The 15,055-nt window shown below is 42.0% G+C and overlaps 2 protein-coding genes across 2 annotated transcripts in view; both read right to left on the bottom strand.

The window, feature by feature from the left end:
• Positions 1-1,259: 1,259 nt before the first annotated feature.
• TXNDC12 (thioredoxin domain containing 12) overlaps positions 1,260-15,055 on the bottom strand; it is a 33,737-nt gene continuing 19,941 nt past the window's right edge. The window contains exons 3-7 of the mRNA XM_006043741.4: positions 7,805-7,857; positions 6,954-7,027; positions 4,859-4,928; positions 3,996-4,079; positions 1,260-2,115 (exon numbers count right to left, since the gene is read on the bottom strand). Coding sequence (XP_006043803.1) covers positions 2,036-2,115; positions 3,996-4,079; positions 4,859-4,928; positions 6,954-7,027; positions 7,805-7,857 — 361 coding nt within the window. The 3' untranslated portion in view covers positions 1,260-2,035. The remainder of the gene's footprint in view (positions 2,116-3,995; positions 4,080-4,858; positions 4,929-6,953; positions 7,028-7,804; positions 7,858-15,055) is intronic.
• Positions 10,723-12,789, bottom strand: KTI12 (KTI12 chromatin associated homolog). The gene has a single exon (XM_025288764.3). The coding sequence runs from the start codon at positions 12,352-12,354 to the stop codon at positions 11,290-11,292; it is 1,065 nt and encodes a 354-aa protein (XP_025144549.3). The 5' UTR covers positions 12,355-12,789; the 3' UTR covers positions 10,723-11,289.

Here is a 15,055-nt window from a genome sequence, read left to right as displayed (position 1 = left end):
CTATAAAGTGGTAAAATGTCTGTACCCTAATTCATAGTAAATCAAGGTCTTCCCTGGTCATCCAGTGGTTAAGAATCGGCCTTGCAGTGAAGGGTTGAGAGTTCGATCCCTGGTCAGCAAACTAAGAGCTCACATGCTACAGAGCAACAAAGCCTGAACGCTGCAAGGAAAGATCCAACATGATGCAATGAGGATCCCTCGTCCCATAGCTAACACTTGACACAGCCAAGTAAATAAATATTTTAAAAAACAGTAAATCAAACTAAGCTATATTCTCTCAGAAAGTCAGTTAACTTTTAGACAGGCTTGTTACAACAATGCTGTGTGCTTGCCTGCTCAGTCACTAAGTCATGTCTCTTTTGTGACCCATGTAGCCTGCCAGGCTCCTCTGTCTGTGGGATTTTCCAGGCAAGAATACTGGAGTGGGTTGCCATTTTTTAAAATTCTCTGATTTATTCATTTAATATTTATTTACTAAATATCTCCTTTGTGTCAGACATTTCAAGAACCTTGTCATATACTTCGAATAATACTGATGAAATGCTTGCCTTCCTGCAGCTTACATTCTCAAAGAAAGAGGTAGAGAATGAACTTGTAACTTCAGCATAGTTATGAACAGTGCCTCTGTCACTCAGTGTTCCAGTGGAGGTGATATCTTATAAGATTCCTCTTTTTATACTGTTGAAATAATATACAGGGTAAAGAAAAAGAGAGTATGGGGGAGGGTAGGCTGTTACTATTAATAAAGTCAGTGAAGCTTTAATGAGAAATGATGGAGCAAAGCCTGTAGATAGCACAGGGAAGAGTGGCCCAGGCAAACGCAGCAGCAAATGCAGACTCCGATGCAGGCAGGCCCCAATATTTTCTAATGTTAATATTATTTTCTTGAAGGAGGCAGGAAAGGCTTTAAGCAGGGGAGTGACATGGTAACATCTGTGTTTTAGAAAGATTACTCTGGGGGAAGTTAAGGAGGATGGATGACAGGAGAGAATATCGGAGGCAAGTAGTCGAGTCACAGGCTGTAACAGTAAATAGGAAGTAGAAAAGGCCTGTCCTGTACAGAACAGTGACAATGAGGATGGAGGGAATTTGGGTATTTGAAAAGTAGAAGAGACAAGCTCTGATGTCCATTAGCATATGGGAGATGCAGGTGTGGGAACAGCCCTAGACAGAGCTCTTGGATTAGACCCTCAAGGTTAGTTTTCTTCCTGAAGTGCTCTCCCTCCATTCCCCAATAAGAAAAAGGCCATCACAACATATTTCCTTTTAAAGTTTTATTAAAGTTTAATGGAACAATTAATATTTTGTTGTTGTTGTTGTTAATCCCAGTACAAAAATACAGTTGACGACTTGACAAAAATGGCTCCATCTAGGGCTAGAAGGTTTCTTCAACGGTTAACGGGGGGAAAGAAAGCATGCTTCCAGCTGGGGCCAGTCCAGAGCACACAGCCATTCCTGCACACGCATGCGCGCAGACAGGGAAGCCAAGCCAGAGAAGAGGAAGGAAGTTGCAGGCATTCAGGAAGAAGCCCAAGATTATTCCCAGGAGAAAAAGAAGAGACAGGCTGAGCTCCTTGGTGGGGCAGAATTACGGCTTTACATTTAGAATTTGTTGTCTTAAATGATAAGTTCTTTCCGCAATTTTTAACATTATAGAAAAGATGCTTCTGGTCTCTTTTCACCACCAAGGTGAGTTAAGCAGGAGGAAATGGAAAGATTCAAATACTGCAGTGTGAGGAGTAAATCTCCAAATGGCTCAAGTTTTATGTCAAAAGGTGTCATTCTTTACCTTCAATGACAAAGAGATATTTAGGTGAGAGGGGACAGGACCAGGAAGTCTGCCACACTCTGCTGGATCACAAACATGGAGACCAGTTTCTGGCAGCAGAACTCTTCCAACAGTGAGAGGGGCCCTTCCCATGTGGGAAGGAGCAAGGTTTTCCGATCCATTCAATTGTTCTGATTCCTCAGTATTCCCTTCCCTGCTGCTTTCTTCCAGAACAATAACTTTGAGGAAAGAAGGGATGCATTCATGTTACAACTCATCTTCCAGATGTTTCTCTCTGAAGGCATCACCCGTCAGCCTTTCCTGAGCTTCCTTCATCCCCTGAACAACTGTGAAATAAACATTGAGGAGAAAAGCATGAAGCAGGTCTTTCATATTTGACAACCAACACATAATTTTATGTTTTAGGAGAAATGTAAGAGGAGCATAGGATCTGGATTTAAGATCTAATTCTGGATTTTAGCCCAGGAAAGTCTCTTGAATTTGTTTTCTCATCTATAAATAAGGTGATGTTACTAACTTCAAGCAGATTATAAAAATTAAATGAGAGAATGAATAATAAATGTCCTTTGTAAACTATGAAGTCCTACAAAAATGTTATTTAGCAGTTACTTTGGCTTACCCTCCAGGATTAGAATTGAACCCCTGTCATAAGCTGGAAATATCACGACACTAAGGGAATAGAAAGCATCTTCCTATCATCTCCATCACCTGTTCGGGATGAATGCTGCATTTATTTCATTTTCTGTGGAGGTTACACTGATACGTGAGCAAGTATGTGTGCTTAGAAGGAGGATGGTTCTTCATGGAAAGAGGTGGTCATGTCCAGTACCAATTATGTATGGAAGAAGTCAAGTTCTCAGGCAAAAAAGAAACCTGGAAGGCAAGCCCTGGGTAGACAGGAGATGAGTCTTCTTGTCTATCTCGGGAATCAAAGAGGGAAGCTGGGTACAGGCTCCCGTACAATGGCAGCCACAATCTGTGGATCTCAGAAAGCATACCAGGTAGTAAAGTTTGTTACACCCCTTTAGTTTTACCCAAGCATTTAGTAAAGTCAAGTTTGAATATTTCAGCTTCATGTCAGCTGAGCCATCGGGAATTCAGGTAAGGATTCTGTGTCTATATCTGGACTAATATATTAAAGGATGATGCACATGTCAAGATGGCAGGGGTAACTGCATGAAATTCTAAAAGGAAGGTGAATTTCAAGGGTCAAGAGTTGGGGACCTAAAGTTCAGTTGCCCTTCTCCATGTGGAAAACTTCCCTCTAATACCAGCCTCCAGGGATCTGCTTTTGGGTAGGGAAGGTAACATTCTCCTTACCCATGGGAAGGAGAGAAGAACCTCTCCAGATCTTTCTTCTCCCTATTCTGAGAAATGAGTGCTGAGGTCTCAAAACGTAAAATGATCAACAAACTGGCAGCATGGCAAAGTAAGACACATGGCAACTTAGAAATAACCCTCTTTTACAGATGGCAGGGAGAATTCAGAAGGAAAACAGTGACAGTATGTGGCATGAATTCCAACTTCTGCCTCTAGAGTGGTTGCACTCAGGATTAGAGAACAAAAAAGCATGACTGACTTATGATTTCAATCTTCCCTCACATGTTTGTGCTGATGCTGTTCCCTCTGCCTTAAATAATGCTTTGCACATCCCTCTGCTGGTTAGGTCTCATTCTGCAAGACTCAATCCAGTTATCATCCCCTCTAGCATGACTCATGCACTCTCCATGTCAGGCTACACCTGACACACTTTTCCCTTGCTTCCTTAGCTTGAAATGTCCTCTTCATACCTAGATCAAGTTAGTTTACTATCTATGATACCTTTCAGAATTGATCATCTAACAGCATTCCCCTACCTTTGAATTCTTCAAGAATAGTGTTAGTGCAGTGGAAAAAAACTAAGTTGTAGACTGAAATCCTGGCTCTGTGACTTATTAACTGTGAGTCCAAGGGCAAGCGACTGTTTCTGGAAGCCTCAGCTCTCCAGTTTCCTATGGGTCAGTTAGCTTCCTACTGGATTGTAAGAAGCTAGAGGAGGGGCTTGCTCTTATCTTTCTTCTGTATCCTACATAGCATCTAGCCAAAAGCTACATGCAGAAGACGCTTAGCTAACATGCTGAATTCGTTTCCCATTAAACCTTGCATGTGGTTCATTCTAGTTAAACCTAGCAGCAAAGCTCCCTCCTGTGTCTCAACATAAGCGTACCTTGCTCAGCACTGATGTAGAAATACTTGTAGCTGGGGTTTCCATTCTCATTGATGATTTCAGGACGCACTTTGCCACTGGGATCTATTGTAGACAAAATGGCACAGGGGTTGCAATAACTACAACAGACAGGTACTTCAAGCATTATATGATATACTAGGCCTTCTGGAAAATGAGACCTGCCCATCTTTGCAGCCCATTATCTTATCACCCTACCCACTGTGTTTTACATTGCAATCAAAAGGAATCCCTTGGAATTCCCTGAACACAACCCACCCCCACTCTCAACCATGCCAATATGCTGTTCCATCTTTCTGGCATGTTCCTTTTCTGCTTGATTATAGTGGGATCCTATATTTTTATTTGTATTCCCCATAGAATCTAGCAGAATGCTGATCAAAGACAAGGTGGTCATCAAATATCTCCCAGGAAATTGTTTCTGAAAAGATATTTGTCTGGTTACAGTATCCCATTGCCTCAGCTGTGCTACCGGGCAAGGGTGGGAACTACGGCTTCTCTCGGCTCCTGTAGTGCCTCACTTGTGGCTGACAGTGCTTAACTTGCGGCTGATGCATAGATGATTGCTAAATGATCAGTACTCTCCCATTGCTCACAAAAGCAGTTAGTTTGGGCCGGGGGAGGGGGGAGGGGGTGTTTTATTGTTTGTTACAAAAGCAGCTAGTTAATGGGAAAAGTTTTCCTTCAGACCTGAGGCTCTGGCATTTAGAATCCGTCACTCTCTTTTGAAAATGGCTTTTGTTTGTAGCCATAACAATATAATTTCACTAGGTGGAGTCAGTGCCTTGATGCACTTCTCTCTCCTTCTGTACCAAGGATCCCCAGATTAAGACCTTTCACCTTACCCAGGAACAGGATTCGTGGAATATAACCCCCATCGGGGCTGAAATCTTCATCTTTGGGCTCCTCTTCATCCTATTAAGTGTAAACCTCAAGTCAGATCATGTTCCTTCTCTCCTCAAAGCCTTTGAGTGGCTTCCCCTCCCACTCAGGGTAAGTCCTTGAAGTGGCCTGAGAGGCCCTACATGACCTCCTACCTGGGCACTTCTCTAACGTCACATCCCACCCCTTGTTTAGTTTCTCCCAACCACAGTAAGTCACCTGCTGTTGCTGTCATTAAACAAGCCAGGCATGCTCTCCACTCAGGCTTTTGGACTTGTTCTTACCTTCTGCCTGGACATACATCCCCCTTCATCCAGGTGGCTCACTCCCTTTTCTGCTTCAAATCTTTGCTCAAATGCCACCTTCTTTTCTAACTACCTAATTAAAACTGAAAACTGTCCCCTCCATTCTTCATTTTAACCACAGCATTTACCACCATCTGACATATTTTATTTCTTTGTCTGCCTCCCCATATTCAAGTCCTCATATGTAATTTAATGCCAGCAAAGAAAGTTGTCTGTTTTGTTCATTGCTTATTCACAATACCTATATTACTGACTTGCAGTTTTTCTTGAATGCATGAATTGATAAGATTGACATTTTAGTACAATTGTGAAGTTACAGTCCTCCCAGGAGACATGACCACATAGCTAGCTTTCTTTTTAAGAAATCTCTCAAGTTGGGGAATGCTCATTGAACACATTTGTGTTTTCTTTGAGTGGTGATTCTAAGTTACTACAGAAAATGGTGAGGAGTTCAGATAGACAGGAATCAATAGTAACTTTGTCATTTATGGTGTGATTCCCATTTCAGAAGTTATATGTGTTAGTATTCAGGCTATCTACTAGCTTTATTTTTTATTTTTTAAAATTATTTATTTATTTTTAACTTTGTCATTTATGGTGTGATTCCCACTTCAGAAGTTATATGTGTTAGCATTCAGGCTATCTACTAGCTTTATTTTTAAAGTTATTTATTTATTTTCGGCTGTGCTGGATCTTCATTGCTGCGTGGGTTTTTCTGTAATTGTGGTGAGCTGCAGTGCACAGGCTTCTCATTGTGGTGGCTTCTCTTGTTGCAGAGCACAGACTCGAGAGCGTCTGGGTTTCACTAGTTGTGGCACTTGGGCTCAGTAGTTTTGATTCCTGGGCTCTAGAGTACAGGCTCAGTAGTTGTGTTGCATGGGCTTAGTTGCTCTGCAGCAAATAGGATCTTCCTGGATCAGGGATCGACCTGTGTCTCCTGCATTGGCAGGTGGATTCTTTACCACTTAGCCACCAGGGAAGCCCCTATCCACCAGCTTTATAAGCAGTCCCTTAGCTACCTCAACATTAACTGTTAATGTGTTCAGATTTCCAGTCCTATGTTCAAATAAACATCATTTTATAGAAACATAGGGCTAGGAGGATCATCACAGAGCATCCAAGAATCCCACATTTGAAGAGTACAGCCTAAGAGGCAGCACAAGTAGATCACAGTACCTATTCTTATCACTTACTCGGCTCTATGATCTTGACTAAATCACCTAACTCCTTCAGGTCTAAGATGCTCAATGTATAAAATGGGAATGGTATCAATGGCCTAAAAATCCCTTCTAACTCCAAGGTCTGATATTCTGACTTGGGATTCTAAGACCTCTGGCCAATGTGAAGAACATAAAAGATATCTAACCAAGAAAAAGGAGGCTGTACATATAAGCCCAGCACAGAGTAGGATTTCAACTGAATCCTATTTTTCAGGGAATTGTGGCCTGCATGTGTGACTACATCTTTAGTTATACAAGAATGTAAAACCATGACATAATCACAAACTAAAAATGAAAGAATCTTAAAAGTTAGTCATTTTAACCAATCTTTCTTCTCCTACTTCCTCCCACGAATGGGGGCTAGATGGTTCTACCATATCTGATACAAGCCTTAGTATTAGAGTTCAGAAGAAAAACACATACATACAAGTAGACAACTCTGCTTAGTAAGATTTTATACCATCAATGATGTTAATTCTATAACAGTGAAGACTTAAAACCACAGCAGAAAGGAGAAACTCTGGAATTCTTACCTCAAGATTTACCATAACAAAATTATGGGAAAGTTCTGAAATTTCTGTAGATTCTGCAAATTTGGGCTTTAAAGCTGGGGATGGGAAGCAACAGAAAAAAACATCGTTGTCATATCCAAACCTTAATTTGCTGAGATAGTCATGTAACTGACAGTTTTTCTAATCTTAAGACCCAGAAATCAGGACACCTGAATTCTGGTCCTGCTTCTGCCACTGACTTGCATAGCTATGTATCCTTAAGTGATTGACTTCATTTCTCCTCATCTCATTTATAAAATATAGATAATGGACACTGATGAAAAAATTACCACTATTTGCTTTTTTACATATTTCAATAACATCTACTTAAGAACAGATGTAATAAATAGAGGAATAATGCTCTACCATTAATGCACATGTATTACTAAACTAATGGTTTACACTAATTTTATACTTTTTCCAACAAGATTTTATTAAGTGTAGCATACCAAACAAAAGAAGAAATCCGCCTGGGAAGCTGTAGGGTTATGTAACAGAGAGAACACATGCTGCATAGTAAGAAAACCTTACTAATTCGGTTCCCACCTCCTCCAGAAGACTTTGCTAACCACTCCTCATATCTCTTTTTGTATATACAACCGTTCATACAACTACTGTAGCACTTACTCCCATACTGTATACAACCATATCTTAATTGCCACATCCTTTAATCCCTTGAAAATACTAATGTAAATTTCTTGAGGGCAGGGAATCTGTTCCATGTATTTCTTTGGTACTCCTACAAGCAATAAACAGTGCTGAGCCAAAGTCAGTGCTATTTTTAAAATGTTAACATTTGAGAACACATCTGAGGTCTGATCATTTCCACCTACCTTTGCAAGCTCCACACCAGGACTTATGGATAATCACCATCAGGGGCAATCCACTTAAAAACAAAACAAACAAATTATAATCTAGTAATTCCACTTTTTGAAATGCACTCTAATAAAATGACCAATCAATGAAGACAAAGATTAACGTACAAGGATGCTCATGTAACATAATTTCAATAAAAAGAAATTTAAGATAATCTATTCAATAATAGTGGACTATTATAACAAAATTATTTCTAAGTTCTGATGTTCCAATAAATTGTGCAAATTTGGGCTTTAAAGCTATGGAGAAGAGATTAAAAAAAAAACAAATTACATTTTCAAATGTTATGGTTATATAACCACTGAAATGGTAACAAAACTTTTCATTGGTACACTGTCAAAATAAAAACTAGAACATAAAATTATTATCAGTGTTGTTGTTTGGTTGCTAAGTCATGTCCAAATCATTGCAACACCATGAACTGCAGCACACCAGGCTTCCCTGTCCTTCACCATCTCCTGGAGTTTGCTCACACTCATGTTGCTCACACTCATTGAGTCGATGATGCTATCCAACCACTTCATTCTGTTGTCTCCTTCTCCTCCTGCCCTCAATCTTTTCCAGCATCAGGGTCTTTTCTAGTGAGCTGTCTCTTCGCATCAGGTGGCCAAAATATTGGGGCTCCAGCTTCAGCATCAATCCTAACAATGAGTATTCAGGACTGACTTCCTTTAGGATTGACAGGTTTGACAATCTTGCTGTCCAAGGGACTCTCAAGAGTCTTCTCCAACACCACAATTCGAAAGCATCAGCCTTCTTTACGGTCCAACTCTCATATCCATACATGACTACTGGAAAAACTACAGCTTTGACTGTGGACCTTTGTCAGCAAAGTGATGTCTCTGCTTTTTAATACGCTGTCTAGGTTTGTCACAGCTTTCCTTCCAAGGAGCAAGCATCATTTAATTTCATCGCTGCAGTCACCGTTCATAGTGTTTGTGGAGTCCCCCAAAATATTACCTATAGTTTCAATTATACAAACATGCAGAAAATAGTCTAAAAGGAAATGTTTCAAAACATAATAGAAGTTATCTCTAAATAATGGGATTGTGGATTTTACTACACTTTTTCTGTATTTTTCAATTTTTCTACAATTAAGTGTAATTTTTTTTGGAGAGGGCAGACCTGTGGGATCTTAGTTCCCTGACCAGGGACTGAACCTGGGCCCCAGCAGTGAAGGCATCAAGTCCTAACCACTGGACTGCCAAGGAATTCCCAATTTAGTAAATTTTTTTTATCATCAGGGAGGAAAAAGCTTTTTCTTTTATAAAATAATAAGCACTATATTCCACCTGAGTCAGTCTTGGCCAACTGAAGCTCTAATACTCTCATAGCTCAAACACCTTGAAGGTCCTATGTAAGCAGCCACTGGCTTTTTCCATCATCCACCCCCATGTCAGCACATCATCACAGGTGTATAATACTATCAGCATTTGGCACACTGAACTGTATCTATTATTTACTCATCTCCCCTCACTGGCCTTAGAGTTTCCTAAGCAAGGGCCTCTTAGCTGTCTCTATATACTCTACAACTAGTACAGTATTAATGGTAGCCAAAACGTATATAATATTTACTATGTACCAGGCACTACTCTACAGCAGACTGGTTCCAAACTGTGAAAGGACTATGTCAAGACTGTCTATTGTCACCCTGCTTATTTAACTTCTATGCAGAGTACATCATGCAGAATGCTGGGCTGGATGAAGCACGAGCTGGAATCAAGATTGCCGGGAGAAATATCAATAACCTCAGATATGCAGATGACACCACCCTTATGGCAGAAAGTGAAGAAGAACTAAAGAGCCTCTTGATGGAAGTAAAACAGAGTGAAAAAGTTGGCTTAAAACTCAACATTCAAAAAACAAAGATCATCGGATCTGGTCCCATCACTTCATGGCAAACAGATAGGGAAACAATGGAAACAGTGAAGGACTTTATTTTGGGGGGGCTCCAAAATCACTGGAGATGGTGACTGCAGCCATGAAATTAAAAGACTCTTGCTCCTTGGAAGAAAAGCTATGACCAAACTAGACAGCATATTAAAAAGCAGAGACATTACTTTGCCAACAAAAGTCCATCTAGTCAAAGCTATGGTTTTTCCAGTAGTCATGTATGGATGTGAGAGTTGGACTATAAAGAAAGCTGAGTGGTGAAGAATTGATGCTTTCGAAATGTGGTGTTGGAGAAGACCACACAAGTCTTCTCCAACACCACAGAGTCCCTTTGGACTGCAAGGAGATCAAACCAGTCAATTCTAAAGGAATCAGTCCTGAATATTCATTCAAAGGACTAATGCTGAAGCTGAAACTCCAATACTTTGGCCACCTGATACAAAGAACTGACTCACTGGGAAAAAACCCTGATGCTGGGCAAGATTGAAGGCAGGAGGAGAAGGGGATGATAGAGGATGAGATGGTTGGATGGCATCACCGACTTGATGGACATGAGTTTGAGCAAGCTCTTGGAGTTGGTGATGGACAGGGAAGCCTGGCGTGCCGCTGTCCATGGGGTTGCAAAGAGTCAGACACAACTGAGCAACTGAACTAATCATCTGTTTACTACTAATCTCTCAAGGGCAAAGACTATCTAAAACATCTTTCAAAAATATAAGCACTTATCTATTATTTGTTTAATGAGATAAATGAAAGACAAGCTTAAAGGGCTTTTGCCTTGAAGAGCAGAATGAAGCACCCAGTTAGGGAAGTTGTCATGATCCTGACTCCATGTTAAGACCAAGACATCAAGACTCACTGAGCACTAGCCAAGTACTTTTGATAGAAGGCATAACAGGGATACATCTGTATCTAAAATGTTACATTAGGTAAACTATATGAAGAATATAAAGCTACATTAAGAGAAAGAGATGCCAGCACATTGTCTTTTTATAAAAGATTTTATTAAATGAAATAATCTAGTGGTTTTATCTTTCAATTCCACTAGAACCAAAGCTTCCCAAGGATAGAAACCAGTGGATCCATCTGTGACCCCAGGCCCCAGGTCAGAGACTAGCCAAACGTAGGCACAGTACTTAAAAAACTGTGTGGTATGAAGAAAGGGCCAGCACAGATGCAGAACTGTGCTATGTTCAGTTCACAATTATTATAAACAATTCATCCATCCTGTCTGCTCTCCCACACTTCAGATGCGAGAAATCAATGGTGTGTGACAGCCCAAACAGAACTCAATCTATGCAAGCTCTGTCCACTTAAGCTCTGTCCTCTAGAGAAATTTGCATAGATCCTCAGACAGTTCTCCATTCTCTAGTATCAAATTTGCTGTAAACTCAAGGCCTGGCACAGAGGGATCCAGGAGGGTATGAGTGAATCAGTCACAACAGCTCTAGTACCACATTTCAATATATTCTGCAGAACTTTGTTCTTCCCAAACAAATGTTGTAGTGGTTAGACAAGAAACCATGGTTTTCCCACTCACTTGCTCCAGTTAGTGCAGGCTCTGGCTCAGATACTGCAGAAACATGTTGGCCAGTTGAGGCAGGTTCTCATTGTTGGGATGCATTTTTGTGTAGGAAATAAACTGACGACGGAGGCGACTCAGTTCTGCCATGGTCAAAGGCCTGGTAAACCGCAGGTGTTCTGTGGTGCCAGGAAGCTTAAGCAAGTCTCCGGGAACTGCACTCTTCTGCGCTTCCATCAGTCCTGCCAGAACCTGGCTGGTGACCTGGTCCAATTGGTGCAGAAAGCTGCCGGAGGCCAGTGGCTGGGACTGTGTAGACTGATGGGGTGGAGGAGCCCGGTTCTCAAACAGGGCAGCTCTGATCTCTGCCAGGGGCAACGGTTCCTCTAAGCCCACCAAGGTGAACAGGGGTCGGTCCCAGCGGTTCCGAGAGTCGGGAGCTTCGAAGCGCAGGGCTAGGGCCTCCAAAAGTTCGGGAGGGTAAAAAGCACCAGACACACGCTCTGCAGATTTCTCGGATTCCGAAGCCACGAGAGCTGGAAAATCTGCCGCCCTGATTTCCTTTGGCTCGGATTCCGTAGGTACTTCTGCCTGGGCTCGCCTATTTACTAGAGAGACCACTGCCTGTGGTTCCCCGAGGACATCGGTGCCCACCGCCAGAGGTCTCCCTCCCTCCTCAGCTCGCGGTCTCCAACTCACACTGACATTCCGGTTCGGATTATCCACGGCGCCTGCCACCCGCAGTCCCCGGCTCAGACTGCCTGGTCGCACGCAGTAGACGAGGCAGAGTGGAGTGCGCGCCGCCCGTGCCAGGCAGTACAGCTCGTAACGGAAGCCCTTGATGTAGTTCAGCGAGTCGAGGATGACCACGTCCTGGCGACTCAGGAGCCGCTCCACAGCCGCTCGCAGGGCCCCACGCAAGGCCTTCTCACGGGCTGAATCGCCATACACTGTTGCGTCCTCCGCGCCCAGCACCGCCGCATCGTCCACCACCTGCACCGCGCGGCCCTCAGCTGCTAGGGCCACGCGGAGTTCCTCCACACGCCGGCTCTTGCCGCTGTACGGCAGCCCGCAAAACACCACGAGCGGCATCCTCCCAGGACGCGGCCATATGCAAACCCGCCGCGTCAACTTCCGGGTTGCCGGCGGCTCTGACGCAAGCCGGAAATGAAAGCCGCACTTCCTGTATCTCTTAACTCTTACAGGACCTCTTGTTGCTATGGAAACAGGAGCTCTAGGCCAACTAGAACCAGGTCCTGCTCTCTGCAAAAGGAGCTGGAGCTTAGAATGGCATCAGTTATCTATGTCAAATGTTCTAGGTCTCGGAGAATGTGATCTCCTGATGGCCAATGACTGTGTCCATCAATTTACAGTGGGGGCCTTAAATAGCATTGAATATTGCTCGGCTATCAATGCAAAGAAATAGAGGAAAACAATAGAATGAGAAAGACTAGAGATCTCTTCAAGAAAATTAGAGATACCAAGGGACCATTTCATGCAAAGATGAGCACAATAAAGGGCAGATATGGTATGGACCTAAAGAAGCAGAAGATATTAAGAGGTGGCAAGAATACACAGAACTATACAAAAAAGATCTTCAAGACCCAGATAACCACGATGGGGTGATCACTAACCTAGAGCCAGACATCCTGGAATGCAAAGTCAAGTGAGCCTTAGAAAGCATCAGTATGTTTATGGCTAGTGGAGGTGATGGAATTCCAGTTGAGTTATTTCAAATCCTAAAAGATGATGCTGTGAAAGTGCTGCACTCAATATGCCAGCAAATCTGGAAAACGCAGCAGTGGCCACAGGACTGGAAAAGGTGAGTTTTCATTCCAATCCCAAAGAAAGACAATGCCAAAGAATGCAAACTACCGCACAATTGCACTCATCTCACATGCTAGCAAAGTAATGCTCAAAATTCTCCAAGCCAGGCTTCAACAGTACATGAATCGTGAACTTCCAGATGTTCAACCTGGATTTAGAAAAGGCAAGAACCAGAGATCAAATTGCCAATGTCCGCTGGATCATCGAAAAAGCAAGAGAGTTCCAGAAAAACATCTACTTTTGCTTTATTGACTATGCCAAAGCCTTTGACTGTGTGGATCACAATAAACTGTGGAAAATTCTGAAGGAGATGGGAATACCAGAGCACCTTACCTGTCTCCTGAAAAATCTTTATGTAGGTCAAGAAGCAACAGTTAGAACTGAACATGGAACAACAGACTGGTTTCAAATCTGGAAAGGAGTATGTTAAGTCTGTATATTGTCACCCTGCTTATTTAACTTATATGTAGAGTACATCATGTGGAATGCTGGGCTGGATGAAGAACAGACTGGAATCAAGATTGCCAGGAGACATATCAATAACCTCAGATATGCAGATGACACCACCCTTATGGCAGAAAGCAAAGAACTTAAGAGTCTCTTGATGAAAGTGAAAGAAGAGAGTGAAAAAGTTGGCTTAAAACTCAACATTCAGAAAACTAAGATCATGGCATCTGGTCCCATCACTTCATGCAAATAGATGGGGAAACAATGGAAACAGTGACAGACGTTATTTTGGGGGGCTCCAAAATCACTGGAAATGATTTTAAAAGCCATGAAATTAAAAGACACTTACTCCTTGGAGGAAAAGCTATAACCAAACTAGACAGCATATTAAAAAGCAGACACATTACTTTGCCAACAAAGGTCTGTCTAGTCAAAGCTATGGTTTTCCCCAGAAGTCATGCACGGCTGTAAAAGGTGGACCCTAAAGAAAGCTGAGCACAGAAGAATTGATGCTTTTGGACTGTGTGTTGTAAAAGACTCTTGAGAGTCCGTTAGACTGCACGGAGATCCAACCCGTCAATCTTAAAGGAAATCAGTCCTGAATATTCATTGGAAGGACTGTTGCTAAAGCTGAAACTCCAGTACTTTGGCCACTTAATGCGAAGAACCAACTCATTGGAAAAGACCCTGATGCTGGGAAAGAGTGAAGGTGGGAAGAGAAGGGGATGACAGAGGATGAGATGGTTGGATGGCATCACCGATGGGATGGACATGAGTTTGAATAGGCTCCAGGAGTTGGTGATGGACAGGGAAGCCTGGTGTGCTACACAGTCCATGGGGTCACAAAGAGTCAGACACAACTGAGCAACTGAACTGAACTGACTGCAAAACAATCAACATTATATTTAGTATACAGAAGACAATTCACAAATACTAGTTCCCCTTCATTCCTTATGGCCAGTGACATTCAGTAACTATTTATTCAATAACAATTTCAATCATTCAGTATCTTCACGATTGGGAATACAGAGATGAACATAAAACAGTTTCCCCAAAGGAGATCAAGGGTCTGAATGGGAAAAGTCAGGCACCTACAAGCTGAATAATACACACCAATGGATAGAGGTAGGCTGGGTTGTAAAAGTACAGAAGAAAAAAACATACTGCCCACAAAAATTGCCGAAGACTTTTAGAAGTAGTCATTTGATTTAAAACTTGAAAAACGAATAGGAATTTTTCTCCTAGTTAAGGATGCCAGATAAAATACAGGATGCCTAGGGCTTCTTTGGCAGTCTGGTAGTTAAGACTCCGAACTTCCACTGCAGAGGGCACGGGTTTGATCCTGGTCAGGGTGCAAGATGTGGCATATATATATACACACACACATATATCGCATGTATATACATATATACACACACACAAATGTACAATATATATATATATACACACACACAGAGGATGCCTAATTAAATTTGAATTTCAGATAATTAATACATATTGTTTTTAAAATAAGCTTGTC

The sequence above is a fragment of the Bubalus bubalis genome, chromosome 6 (genome assembly GCF_019923935.1).
Source record: "Bubalus bubalis isolate 160015118507 breed Murrah chromosome 6, NDDB_SH_1, whole genome shotgun sequence".
NCBI lineage: Eukaryota > Metazoa > Chordata > Mammalia > Artiodactyla > Bovidae > Bubalus > Bubalus bubalis.
This window is presented reverse-complemented; position numbering and strand designations above follow the sequence as displayed.